This window comes from Seriola aureovittata, chromosome 1, assembly GCF_021018895.1.
Source record: "Seriola aureovittata isolate HTS-2021-v1 ecotype China chromosome 1, ASM2101889v1, whole genome shotgun sequence".
Taxonomy (NCBI): domain Eukaryota; kingdom Metazoa; phylum Chordata; class Actinopteri; order Carangiformes; family Carangidae; genus Seriola; species Seriola aureovittata.
In genome coordinates, this window is record NC_079364.1 from 20,702,326 (window position 1) to 20,716,494 (window position 14,169).

The 14,169-nt window shown below is 40.1% G+C and overlaps 1 protein-coding gene across 1 annotated transcript in view; it reads right to left on the minus strand.

Moving 5' to 3' along the window:
- The window catches only part of ush2a (Usher syndrome 2A (autosomal recessive, mild)), a 205,466-nt gene that overhangs the window by 88,650 nt on the left and 102,647 nt on the right, over positions 1 to 14,169 (minus strand). Inside the window, 4 exon segments of the mRNA XM_056372888.1 lie at positions 326 to 1,035; positions 8,262 to 8,404; positions 10,063 to 10,210; positions 13,330 to 13,485. Coding sequence (XP_056228863.1) covers positions 326 to 1,035; positions 8,262 to 8,404; positions 10,063 to 10,210; positions 13,330 to 13,485 — 1,157 coding nt within the window.

A 14,169-nucleotide genomic window follows, 5' to 3' on the forward strand; every position in this document is an offset into this window, starting at 1 on the left:
TAATGCTAACAGTTTTCTTTTTACAAGTTCAAATTCTGGCACATTCAACTGCCAAGATCATCATGGCAGATGATTATTGAAATGCCAGGAAAATATCTAGGTATTGTTTTATATTCATCACTAGAGCATGATATGAGAGAAACATTGTTTAACTGCAACATTATAACTTGTATTTACATGTTTTGTAATTGTATAATATTTTGTTAAATGTTTTGTATTATACAATACAGTATTGTATTCTAGCAGAACGTCACCATAAAGTTATAATCTTCCACTATACTGTGCTATATACACTATACTATATATACATTATACTATATAGTACCTGGAGGCTGTAGGTGTGGTATGGCAGTAGATCGAGGAAAGTGTAGCTAGTCGTGTTCCCTGGAACAGTGACTGACAGAGGGAATGCATTTAAGTCTGACGCTTCACTAAAGGAACTGGAGATCGGGCTTTGAAATGGGTCTTGTATTATAAAAGGTTCAGTGTTAGAGGTGGTTGCATTGTAGTCTGGGTTATAGACTAAACGTCTGGGGCTTACACTGGTGGTATTGGATTCATTGTGGTGGAATGAAATGGAAGTGGGACCTTGGCTTGTATTGCTGACACGAGTGGACTCAATATGGTTGTCTTCTGTAATAACAGGCTTCAAGCTAGAGAAAGTTTTAGGAACAAGGTTGGGTCGAGTGCCTTGGATTGTGTTTGAGCTGCCATTAGTGCCTGTGTTGAAAGTAGTCATGGGGATGTGGCTTGAGCCAGGGGAGGTAAGACTGGCTGTTGGCCTGAGGCTATGACCAGAGTTGAGATTTGCAGTGTTGGGCAGTAGGCCTGAGGAAGGACCTAAGCAGGAGCTGAGGGTTGTGTTGGAGCTGGAGACCGAGCTGGGTTTGAAATCTAAAGAAGAGGTACAGCTGGGCCAAAGATAGAGGGTATAACTGCTGATAATGCCATTTGGTTGTGAAGGAGGAACCCAGGTAACTGTTACACTTCGAGGATGAAGCCCTGATACAGTTGGGCTGTCGACTGGTCCTGGACCTGCAGACAAGCAAGATGATGCATAGATGAAGAGAGGGAGAGGTGAAGAAAAGCAAGAGGTAAACATACTCTTTGTGTGGAATGAGAAATAAAAGTGAGAAGAGAGGATTTGTTCTAAAGAATTATTTGACAAGTAACATCAAGAATGACATCAGAAGGACAAAGAGTAATTTTGTCATCCCTATTCAAGGGATTAACATGAAAACTCTTTTTCTCAATTTCTCACCAAGCAACCCAAGATTGTATTTATGGATTCATGCAGTACTTGTGAGTGTTTGAATGTGAGTCTGTGCCTCTTTCAGCAGGGAATTCAGGTGATGGAGGTGATGTGTTGGCCAGACTGGGTTAATGGGAACACTTCAGCCCAACGACACACTGGGTTGGGGTGCACTGTGTTTTCATGTTCACTGCCATTTTCATTACCTGGGAGCGCCTTAAGTTCTCATGTCCAGAACGCAAAATGATCCTAAGTAGTATTAGAAGTATGCAGGCAGACAGAGATGCACATCAGAAGGCCACAAGCATACACGTCACATGACTTGCACATGTTCTTGCAGGAACCTACACAAAACTAGTCAGAGAGCTATTTCACTGCACGGTAGCTCATTTGAAGGTAATGCCCCCCCCCCCTCCCTCGGCATTTACATCCCACCATACTGCTCTGTAATGGACACACACAGATGCATGTCCATATACATAGACACACACTTCTTCTAACGCACACTCACTCAAGCCCACACCCACAGTGATGCAGTATAGCAGTAATGGTGCTGTGTGAAGGGCAAGCAGATCAAGGTGACTGAGCGGACTGAGGGAGCGTGCTGCGTCGCTAAGTGCTACCGCTAACCGCTAACGGCTTTCCCAGATGGCAGTGTGGTATGTGTGTGTGCATGTGTGTGTGTGTGTGTGTGTGTGCATGGGAGAGACAGAAAGAGACAGAGATTGACAGAAGATGAGTGTATGCGTGCATGACTGTATTAGATATAAAGTGCACAAGCACTATATATGTGTCTGTCAGTATGAATGCATGAGACAACAGTTGTGTACGTACAATATGTGCATATTTTGCAGACTATCTACTGACTGTCTCTTCACAGGCCAACTAACATTCAGTGTTTGGCCCAGGATGTTCTCATTCTGTTCATTTTTTAAAATTCTTTAAAAGTTTAAAATTATTCTTTGTGTAATGTTAAGCACAATTAAAATGTTTTGTCTCATACTTTTCAAACCCTTTTAAAAAGTTGAAACTTTTCTGAAAATCTTAGTGTGTCAGATTTACTGACCCTAATTATCTATAAAAGCAACTATTTCGTGTCCTATAAGCAATTAACAAAAAAGAGTCATTGAGTTTGGCCATGTAAGGTATACATAAACATGTATATACATAATATAATATAGAGAGACGCACATCACCAGTACAGACACAAAGATGAATTACTATGGCAGCCAATCACACACTCACACTCACACTCACACACACACACACAGAGAGAGAAAGAAAGAGAGAGACAGAGAAAGAAAGAGAGAGACAGAGAGTCAGAGACATTTTTTCTATCTCCCACACAAATAAACAACAATGTAAAAATGGTAATGTAAAGCTTGGCTGATTTTACAGATCACAAATGGTCCCATGAACAACACATCTTTCCTTCTATCTGTCTCCTCCTCCTTCTCTTTTCCTTTCTCTGACCCCCTCCCTCCTTCCTCCCCACCACCTCTCTCTCTTGTTTGTGCTTTGTGTAGCGGTCTCTCTCTCTTTCTCTCTCTCTCTCTCTCTCTGGGCTCCCTCCTAAATAAACAATGCAGAGAGTTGACCTTTTGGGTTAACAGGTTTTTATGCTAGCTCTACTCAGCACTCACACTGATTCAATTACCACCAAAGGTCCACTGAACCCCACGAATAACCAAGGAGCCCGTACCCCTGTCTGCCTCTGTGCTTGTCTGCCGGCCTCTCTTCATGCCTCGCTGCACGCTCATTCATCTCTGCGGAGGGTTGGGGTGTCTCTCTACCTGTTTGTCTAATTTGAGGTTCTGCATCCATTTGACACTATTCTTGCCTGCCTTTCTTTGTCCTGTCTAGTCACGATGTCCATTCCAACAACAGACATGAAAGATGCACAGAGAGGGAGACAGACACAAAGTCCTAAACTACAATTAATTTCACCACAAAAGACAAACCAGTCACCTTGATCCAGCCCCCATCAACCAACCAAAATAACCCCTGTTGTTACCCCCCATTCCTCCCTCATTCCCTCTCTCCTCCCTTCCCCCACCCCCCTCCCTCTAAGTGTTGAGTGTTATTTAGGCTTTACTGGCGCGTGTAAAATTCTGCAATTTGAAGGGCTGTTAAGTTTTTCAATTGAAATTTTCATTTAAGATGCAGGTGATGCTTTTTTCCTTTTTTTTATTTTACTGACGCTTTACTGCTCTCTGGATAGGAGGGAACGAGTGTTGAGGGAATGCGTAGCAACCACTCTCTCCGGTTTCCTGACTCCTTATCTACCGTTCCCTCTTCCTCTCCCTCCTGCTCTCCTCTTCCATTTTTCCATCTCTCATCCTCCCTCTCCCAAGTGCTCATCTTTTCTCTTGTCTCCAATACCCTTTTACCTTTTCTCTCTCCCCTGCCTCTCCAACCTTTTCATTCCCCATGCCTTTCCCTCTTTCGTCCCCCTTTCCCTTCATCTCTCCCTCCCCACCTCCCACCCTTACTCCTCCTCCTGCCAGTAAAACAGTAGCAGAAGGCTAAAACAGGAGTGCAGGGCCGCCAAGCTTTAAATCACATTTATAAGGATTTGGTTAGCATAGTAATAACACAATCAACTGACAAGGGCTGGGAGAGGGGGTCGAAGGAGTGTGTGTGTGTGTGTTTGTGCGTATGCATGTGTACTTGTGGTTGTATACATGTTATGTGGCTTCTTGTGCATATTTTTTTGTGTGTGTGCGTGGTCAGGGTCCATCCGTGTACATTTAAGTGTGTACATCTGTGTGAAGACCATAGGAGGGGTATTATTTTTTAGCCTTGTGCAGGGTTCTGTGCGTGCGTGTGTGTTTGTGTGTGTGTGTGTGTGTGGGTGGGTGACTGGGCTTTTGAAGGTGAGTCGAGGCTCCTAGGAGTCATAATGAGGACAAACGCTGAGCTTTACTGTTATCAAGATGCTTACGACACAGTGTCAAAACGTGACAAGCAATACGGTGAGAATTTACATTGCATTTCATATCTTTGCTTTTTCTACAGATTACTTGCTGCTTTAGAAGACACCAAAGAGGCAGTGAGAAAGAGGATGATGTATGACCAAGGTCATGAACTTGATTTGTATCCATAACATCATGAGTATGTGAGATGTGCATTAGCCTTTAAGTAACTATGACCATCACGATATCTTTGAAATGTCAATCATTCACAATTTTCAATATCCTTTTTGGACACTGACTATTTGTAGTGATATATTTAATTCTAACCTCCTGATGGATCCTGCATTACAGAGTGCAAACAAAAAGTTGCCAAGATGTATGGCTTTTAAAATATAACGTAGAAACATGCAAGTGTGTCGAATCAGTGGAGATGATTGGGTTTAGTAAGGAACCCAACTGACTGCTGAGAGTTTTTACTTAAAGAACTGCACATGTAAATACATGCACAGTTATATGCAGGTAATGAGCATATAATATAGAGTACATAATATATTCAAATATTCTAGTTATCTCATGATATGCATAAATAATAATGGGATTATGCTCATATTACTTCAACATTTCCTTGAGAGAGCTAAGTGAACAGAATACTGGGAAATAAGGTAGAGTATTATTTTATTAATGCAGTCACTCATTCATTAAATAACATGAATTCTTTGTGTTCTGTCATTACCTCTAACCTCATCTCTGTCCCATTTTCTTCCTTCTTTGCTTTAATTTAAGTTTGGTAAAACCGTGATTTTTAATGCTCTCTCTCTTTCTCTCTCTCCCTCAAACACACACACACTCTCGCTTCCTAAGACTGCTTGGCTAAAATCATTTTGTCAAAATAGTGCTTTATTCATACTCTCTATAACACACATACATGCATTTTTCACACAGAACACACACACACACACACACACACACACACACACACACACACACACACACACACACACACACACACACACACACACACACACACACACACACTTTCTCTCTCTTAGATCACTTAGCTGGTGTGAACATGGGAGTAGACAGAGGAAAGGGAGCTGTCCAACACAGCTAGAGTTTATGTTCACAGGAGCCGTCTGTCTGTTCTGCAGCGGCAGGAATTCATAGGGACCAAATTACATTAAAAAGATGGATATAAAAATTTAATGGAATGATAAAAAGGAAAGGAGGAAGTGTGGGTCTCTCTTTCTCTGTTCTGTCATTAGCCGCCTCTTCTCTTCCTCTTTTTTTCCTCAATTCCTCATTTTACCTTTTTGCCCCCTTATTTTGCTTTCTTCACTTTTTCTCCCCATTTCTTATCTTCTTTTCTCTCTATTCTCCAGTCTCTCTCTAAATAGTCAAGAGGCTAGTTTGTCAAATATAAGATGTGAAATCCATTCTGCAAAAAAGGACACACAAAGAGTATGAGAAAGAGGTATGACAAATGGAGGAGGACAGAAAAAGGAGAAAAATATACAAAAAAACGCTAGGAGAAACAGAGAGGGGGCTAAAGTAATAAAAGAGTATATATCCTTGGATCCATATTATTAATGAGGGTCCATGTTAACATGCAGTATTGTATATAAAGTTCTGTAACAACATAGAAGCCTTGCAAGGTTACAGCTCACACATATACACATAGATCAAATTAGGGGGATCTCTTCCAAAAGAGGTAAAACCCAAAGGACCACTACACTATAAAAAATTAGTATGTGTATTCAGATCTACAGTATACTATGTCACTTGATCATATATATGAATGTGATATGAATGTGTGTGTGAGTTTATGTCTGTGAATGTTCAGGTTTATTGCCAAGTTACGATTTTATGTACTTTGTGAGAGTAAATTCTTTATGTATAACTGCCCCTAAAGACAACAATCACATCATACCCACTGGCCTTAATATACATGAAATCACACTGAATGAAATGTACAAGTGCCTGCTAAGGTTGTCATTTTTTGTAGAATGCGGGAGAGGAGATTAGGAGGAGAGTGCAGCCTTTCCTGTCACTGCCAAGATGACGAGAGGATGGGTTTATGGTGACAAATTAAACATCAATGTTAGGAAAATCCAGTCTGGCTACATTTGGCTTTCTCCCATCACGGCTTTAAATCCCTTCTTATTACAAGCTTCAATCCCTATCATGTTTTCTATTATTGTGGTGAAAGAATTTTTAATTCATACTTTAAAATGATTGCACATTTTCACACTTAAACAATAGTGTATTTCCATGAATGGATGTTAAAATTCAACTGTAAAATGAGACAAGTAATTACTAGTAATCATCTGAAATCATTATAACACATAACACATAAACAAAATGATTTCCTATGTTTAAATGGCCAACTGCGTGCAGGTTAAGTAGCATCCCAGTGCCCTGTGTTTTTGTGTTTTTAATAAACAAATGTTGACTGTCACAGTTGAGTACTTTTAGACAACACATTATTGATTAACGCTGATTGATCTGCTGCTGTGTCTTGTTTTGTAGACTTTTTCAACTTCAACCCTTCCAGTTCAGTTCCAGTTAAACAGAGATGGAAGTAGGTAGTTTGTCTGCATGAAACGTCATGACTGTGTGTTGTTGCTTGTGAGCACAAGGTGTGTGATTGATAAGGAGGGCAAGGAGGTGTGTGTATGACACATGTTCTCAGTGTGTGTGTTTGTGTGTGTGTGTGTGTGTGTGTGTGTGTGTGTATACTGGAGTCTAAGAGAGGCAGAAAGAGAGGAACGGAGGTTTGAATGATGGGGTACAGTCAAATCTATTACAGTCCACACACACAAGTAGACAGAGAGAGGTAGAGTTGCATCAACATCAACACAGGTGTACACACAAACAAAAACACAAATGTCGTCCACCTTTTCCATAATTGTCAAGTACCTGGAAAAAGGGTTTTTATAAAAGCTGACTGTTTAAGAGAATGTGTGTGTATGTGTCTGTGTGTGTTTGCCAGAGGGAATTCAATTCTGCATAGCAAAGAGAAAAGCACAGGCTGATAATTTAATGCATCCTAAATGTCTGCAGTTGTGTGTGTCTGAATGGGTTTGTGCTTGTAACAGTGTGTGTAATTGCACTTGTGTTCATGTGGATGTGTATGTATACGTACACCACACACATATGTGTACGAACACAGCTCTGTGTGTGTACACATGTGCATGTATCCAATGTATGCAAATCTCAGCTGCTTAATGATAATGTATGTGATAATAGCGTGGTACTAATTAATTTATAACTTTGCACTGAGGAGGCTGTTCCAGTGGCTAATATGATTCTATTACAGCAATTAGCCCACAATGACACTGGCTAGGTCACTCACACACAGACACACACCTTACAGTATGCAAATCTCACTCTGTCAATGTGTTTCACTCGATCTTCCTCGTGCCCATGTTTCCATCACCTTCTTCGTTTTTAGCACGTTCTGTGGCAGTCTCTCATCCTTATTGTCTCGATCATATTGAGCACCTCCACTAACATCAAGAAATGAATACACTTGTATAAAATAAAACCTTGGAGACTTCCAGGAAATAAAAGAAAACTGGGCAGAGGCTCTATTTTCCACACCACAGGCCATATGTTTAATGTTCGAGAGTATTGTTTAGATCATCACCTAAAATCAGGAGATCTGTCAGACTCCTTGAGTTTAACTTTGACTCAGCAGCACTGACGGCCAACTGATGGCAGAGGCCAACAAGCAAACAGCTGCTGCCAGCCACCTGCCACCCAGTCACTTGCAAAACTCGGCTGGACTACTGACATGAGCACCCAGGCAGCACAATTGAGTATGAAAACACATTGCCACCAACCACTGCCAACAAGCAGCCTATAGAACAGCAGCAGTGAGTGTTTCTCTAAAGCAACAACAAGTCTGTTTATGACCACCAAGGGAATAATTTATGTCTTCTTGTCACGGTTATTGATCAGTGGCTTTCCTGTTTTGCTGTTTTTGCATTGTCTGTGTGCACTGGAACAGATGTGTGAATGAATTCATCTATGCTTTGTGAATGTTAAATTTCTACATGTGCATTTGTGTGTATGAATACTGTACGTATACTTACTGTCCTCTGCAGTGTTTAGGGTTGCCCAGGGTCCAGCTGTCTGCCCATGTGTGTGTGAAACCACCACTCTAAACAGGTACTGCGTGTACGGCAACAGGCCCTCTACGTGATAAGAAAAGGTGTCTGTTGCATTTTCTACAAGCCTAGGAATAGATGGACACAGACATAATTACATGTATTGACACACACTCGGATTTGGTCAAAATGTGCTGTGGAGGAATCAAACAGATGGTCAAACACAGACAGTGAATAATTTATTTTACAAATGGTGATCTAGTACTTAAAGCTAGGGAACGCCACATGCACTGTTCCTGATGAATAATTGGATCTGACCGACATTTGATGTATATGTATATTATTCTATATCAATGTAGATGCAGTTTTGGACGAAAAAGAAAAATCCCAAGTAAGTCTTTACACCTTTATGACAAAAGTATGAACTTTACCATTGCTATGGATGCCATTTGTCATGGCCATGGTTTATGTTATGATTTATTTTTATATTTAGAAATATTTAGAAATATTTAAAAAAAATTAAATATTTAGCAACTTTTTAAATTCTACCTGGGGCCAAATGATTTTACTTTCAACTTTATCCATGATCGCTTGTTTTGGTCTGTCATGCCCAATCACAGAGATTCAGCACTGAGCAGCTCCCCAGAGTGTCAGTTCCTGACCTGCATGTTGTTGTTACACAAAAATTAAATATAGAACTGATCCCAATATTATGTTGCCGACATAAATTAACCATTTTTATAGCATACATGTAGCGACCATTCCAGGGTGAATGGTGTGGGAATTTTGGTCAGAGATGAAAGAAAAGGAAATAAAGATGACAAAGATGTGAACAACCACAAAGCATTTACCTAGTGTTCAGTAATAAAAGGTTACCTGAATAGAACAGTTTTGTACTGAACAGTTTGTGTATGGAACATGGTTAGTACATTTTAAATCTCATATATTTGGTAGATGCTTATTGCAAGAAAACACATTGTTCTTTCTAAATTTATTTTTATTTTAAGTGTGACATTATCAAAGTCAAGAGACACATTTCACTAACCAGTGACTATCTTGGCAATATCTACAATATTTTCAAAGCTTTTTATCATATCCCCCTGTCCTACCTGATCCCATATCATATAATCATACAAAAGAATCTAGGACAAAGTAAAAGAATATTGTCATAAATGAGGGACCGTTGACCATTTAGCATCAGATAGATAGAAGGGATGAATGAATGAATAAATCAGGGAACAATGAGATTTCCATAGCAGAAGAGGAGGAGGGCATGGCTGTCTGATATATAATACATGTAGCTAGTCATTTATTTATTACCACAGAATGAGAGCCTCCTCTTCTTGGATTAAATTGCAATTTGTTGTCAGGAAGCATGTAATGAATACATATCAGATGCACACCCTCTCTCTCTTTTTATTCTATCACATTTTCTCTATCTCCCTCTGCCCTGTCTCTGATTTTTTGTCTTTTTGACTCTACCCCCGTCTCTCCGCCTCATTCCCTCTCTGTTTTTCTGATGGTCTGTCATATTGATGTGACATATTCAGCTGTGCTGTATAATGTACCCCTTTGTACGTACATGTGTATGCATATGTGTATGCTCACATTTTTTAGGTGAATATATGTGATATGTATCTGAGAATGTGTGTGTCTGTCATTCTCTTATAGCTGTTTATTATCACGTCTCTGTCTCAGACCACTTGCATGTGCTGTGGACAACTTTGTGCAAACTTATCCACATGTTTATGTACTGTTTGTGTGCATTTAAAGCTCTCTCTCTCACCTTATCACTGGCCTCTGTCGGGATGTCCTCATTTGCAGGCTGTAGCGGAGTGGGCCTGGTGCGTTGGAGTGGGCAGGAGGGTACCAGGATACATTCAGACTGTCACTGGCTGCATGTGCTAGCGTCGGAGATGACAACCCGTCTGGGGCTATGAGGAGAGAGAAGATGGTGAGAGGGAGACAAGAGGAGAGAACAGGTGATGAAGGAAAGATGGAGGTGGTGAAAAAGAGATGAAGGGATGAAATGGGAACAGATGAGAGTAAAACAAAACAGGCAGCAAAAAAGAAATAAACAAAAGAAAGATTATAATACATTTGTCATTTTCATATTGGCATTATCAAAGTCCTTGCTCAACTGCATCCCAAAAGATTGCCTTTCACCTAGGTATGGCTCTGCTTAGAGAGGAAACAGAACTGTAGACAGAGGTTAGAAGGGGAAAACAAAAGGGGAAAAAGACCCAAAAAATATGTAAAGAGAATGCCTCAAGGAGCCGTCAGACTTACTGATATATTATAACCTCTCTCACTTGCACACACACAAACATGCACATACACACAGCGTTATGACCCTGCTTTCAGTAGAGCCCCTCTTTTCCAGCTGAACATGATAGCTTATTGTTAGTGTTGGAAAATCAGTAAAAACATCTTGATTCTGTAAGATTGCACAGCTCTTAACAGAAACAGAGAAGATGCAAGGAAAGACAGAATAAGAAAGAGATAAGGACAACAAACACAAGGAGAAAATGAGAGTGACCGTTGTGTTGACTATGTGAAATAAGAGTAGGCCCTTTGCTGTATAAAGTGACCCTTCAATCAAACACACTGGTCTCTTGCCACTACAACAAGACTGATTGCTCAAGGCATCTTATCCGAAAGATGACTGTTGCAAACACACACACAAACACACACACACACACGCGCACAAGCACACACGCGCCCACACGCGCGCACACACACACACACACACACACACACACACACACACACACACACACACACACACACACACACAGTGTGTTGAAAAACCCAGCCTCAAAATGATTTTTGAATACTATTAGTGGTCATCTCCTTCTTCTCTACTCTTTTTGTGCATTTATGTGTGTGTGTGTGTGTGTGTGTGTGTGTGTGTGTGTGTGTGGGTGTGTGTGTGTGTATGTTGGTTGCTGGTTCTAAAGAGTTACTGATTCATTTGTTATGAATGTGTTTTATAGAAGGATAGCTTGAACTTGAAAACAGAGAAACAAGAGAACAAATCAAAAAATGAACATGCAGAAATTATAGGTGCCACCTACATTCAGCATTTAGGTTCAAGTTCAGCATGTGTTTCTTTTCAGTCTCTTATCAGTCACATTCTGTATTTACTATACCATGAGTCTGTGCCACTGGGCAACTAGTAGATCTAAAGCACTAGTGATGTAATTTTGGGCCAGTTTAATGATTGTTAGTTTAAAAAATTTTAAAACATGTTTTTACAGCTAAAAGGATTTGATAAATTACTGGATCAATAAGATAAATCCATATTTGGATTAATCAATAGTAACATTTTTTCGATGCCCATCCTAGTTTCTATTTTTTAATACAGAAGATCCTACTGTAGATCAGTAGGTCATTTCCTGAGTGTGTGTGTGTGTTTCAGAAACAAAGCATTCATGTGTGTGTAATTCTTGAAACACGTTGATTTCTGCTTCTCTGACACACACACACACACACACAAAACACATACATCACAAAGACACACACTGTTGGTGAGCCTGTGTCTCTCTCATGCTGTGTTAGCAGGTACAATATCAGAGGTGTCACTAATCGTTTTAAACTATGCACTTTTATGTTCACTTCTCTCTCTCTGCTCTCCTCCTCCTCTGCTCTTCTGTCTCTTGCTCGGCTATCTTCTCTCTGTTCTTTCATAGAACAAGGACGCATCAAGACAGTTTGCCTTAAAGAAGTCTAAAGAGATGCCAGAGGCACAGAGGTAGAAAGAGAGATAGAAAGAGAGGAAACGTCTGGTATTTAAAATTTATACTTTCTTATGCCTTTGTTTTGAACTTGAACAGTAGAACTTTCCGAAGTCTGTCTTTTGTTGTTCTCTGACTAAGACATGGGTGTGGTTTGTGTCCATATGTATGTATTCAACACTTTTGTTAACCTTAGCTAAAGTGGTAAAATGTGTGGTGTTTATAGGTATGTGTGTGTTTTGTTACTGCCTGGTTACCATTATCTGCTCTGATCAGCTTTGACATTTATCAGTATGCAGAATCAGCCTTCTACACGATTACACGCACGCACACACGCACGCACACACACACACACACACACACACACACACACACACACACACACACACACACACACACACACACACACACACACAGAAAGACAGGGAAAGGCTGTGTAAAATCAGATATATGTGTTCAGACCATTACGTGAAGTCAATGATCCGTGCGTGTCTATGTACTGAATAATTGTTTTTTCTTTTGCAAATCCAGCTATAAAAATGAACCTTTCTAGTCACAAGAAAAGCATTTAAAATCTGAGTGAGATAAAAATTAAAAAAAAAAAAAAAGGCTACAATTATGGTCATTTAATTTAAAGCATACACAAGTTAGAGGTGGACAAAAGTGCCTTCTTCCAATGGAGGCCACAAATATACTATCATACTCAATTTTCCTCTAAGGAAGGAAACTCCTATCCCTGTCCATGTGACTGTCGTGTTTTAGTCATTCAGTAGAGATGCAGAGGTAAATTTTCTATGTGTGTGATTGTTTCCACACTGTTAGTAGTTACTTAATCAAATTAGTAGCCAGTGCAAAAACACTACCCATGGTTTTACACCCAGTTCACAGCCCTTCAAACAGATTAATTACAATAATAAATACATAAATTGATAAAATAACTTGAAAAATACTTCATGTCATGTTGGCTGTACAATACACATTTGACGGGTCATGTCTGCATCCAAAGCTCAAAATGAACCTTCCTACACCTGACTTGACAAATGTGCACTTGCTTGGATGTCAATATGATAGCTACTTACATCAGTTTCTGAATAAATATCAAAATTATACCATGCATTTGCACATTAATGCAACCCCTCATTTTTAATATTTATGAGGGTGATGAGTCTCTTTAGCATATAACATATATGTATGTATCTGATCAGGACATAGAGATTTATATGATGGCTATGTGCATTTCCAGTGAAAATCAAGCTTGTAGCACGTACTCTGGTGGTGGGAGGAAAATCTTTACTGTTTGTTGTGGGTGTGTGTACCTGCTGGGGGTGTAGTAACATTGAGTGGCAGGCTCTCAACACATCCCTGTGTGTTACACCCTCTGATCCAGAAGCTGTAGTTGGTGTAAGGCTGTAGGTCAGTCACAGACAACCAGCTGCCGGCTGCTGTACTTCCATCTAACACAACATCACCATCTAAGAGACAGAGAGTCACACAAAGACAGACATGTAAGGTCTTAGGCCAAGAAAGCTCTATATATCTAGCGAGGAGGTAGACAGTGATGTCTTACACAGATTATTTTCATGGCACATTTATTTATTAGAGTCATCACAGTGATGGCAGAAAAGCGATTCATAAAAGATAAAAGAGTTCAAGAGAGAGGAATACTGACTGAGATTAACTGAGAGTGATCAAAAGAGAGAGGCCTCCATATTGAGGTTATGCAGGGATAGTCAAAGAAAAAGGATCAGAAAATTACACTATGTAAGCCTATCCAATATATTTAGTTGGACACACACACACGTGCCCAAACACATATCAGTTCTGTGTGAACTAATGAAGGCAGTGTGTATCAAAGAAACAAGGCGTTATGGGTAACTAGAGCAAAGCACCACCTCTCTCTTTCTTCCACACCTCTTCTATCCTTCTCTCCACTCATTTTAATCTGTCTGTTCCTCTGTGAGGTGCAGATCAAAGTCTATGACTCTGTGTGTGTGTGTGTGACAGAGAGGGAGAGAGAGAGAGAGAGAGAGAGGGAGAGAAAGAAAGAGAGACTGAAAAAAATGGTGAATATGTGTAAGTTAAAGGAGTGTTTTCTGCTGTTTCTCATCTTCCTTTTCTTTCCATGTCCAGTTCTCCTCTTGTGTTTTGTTGGTCCC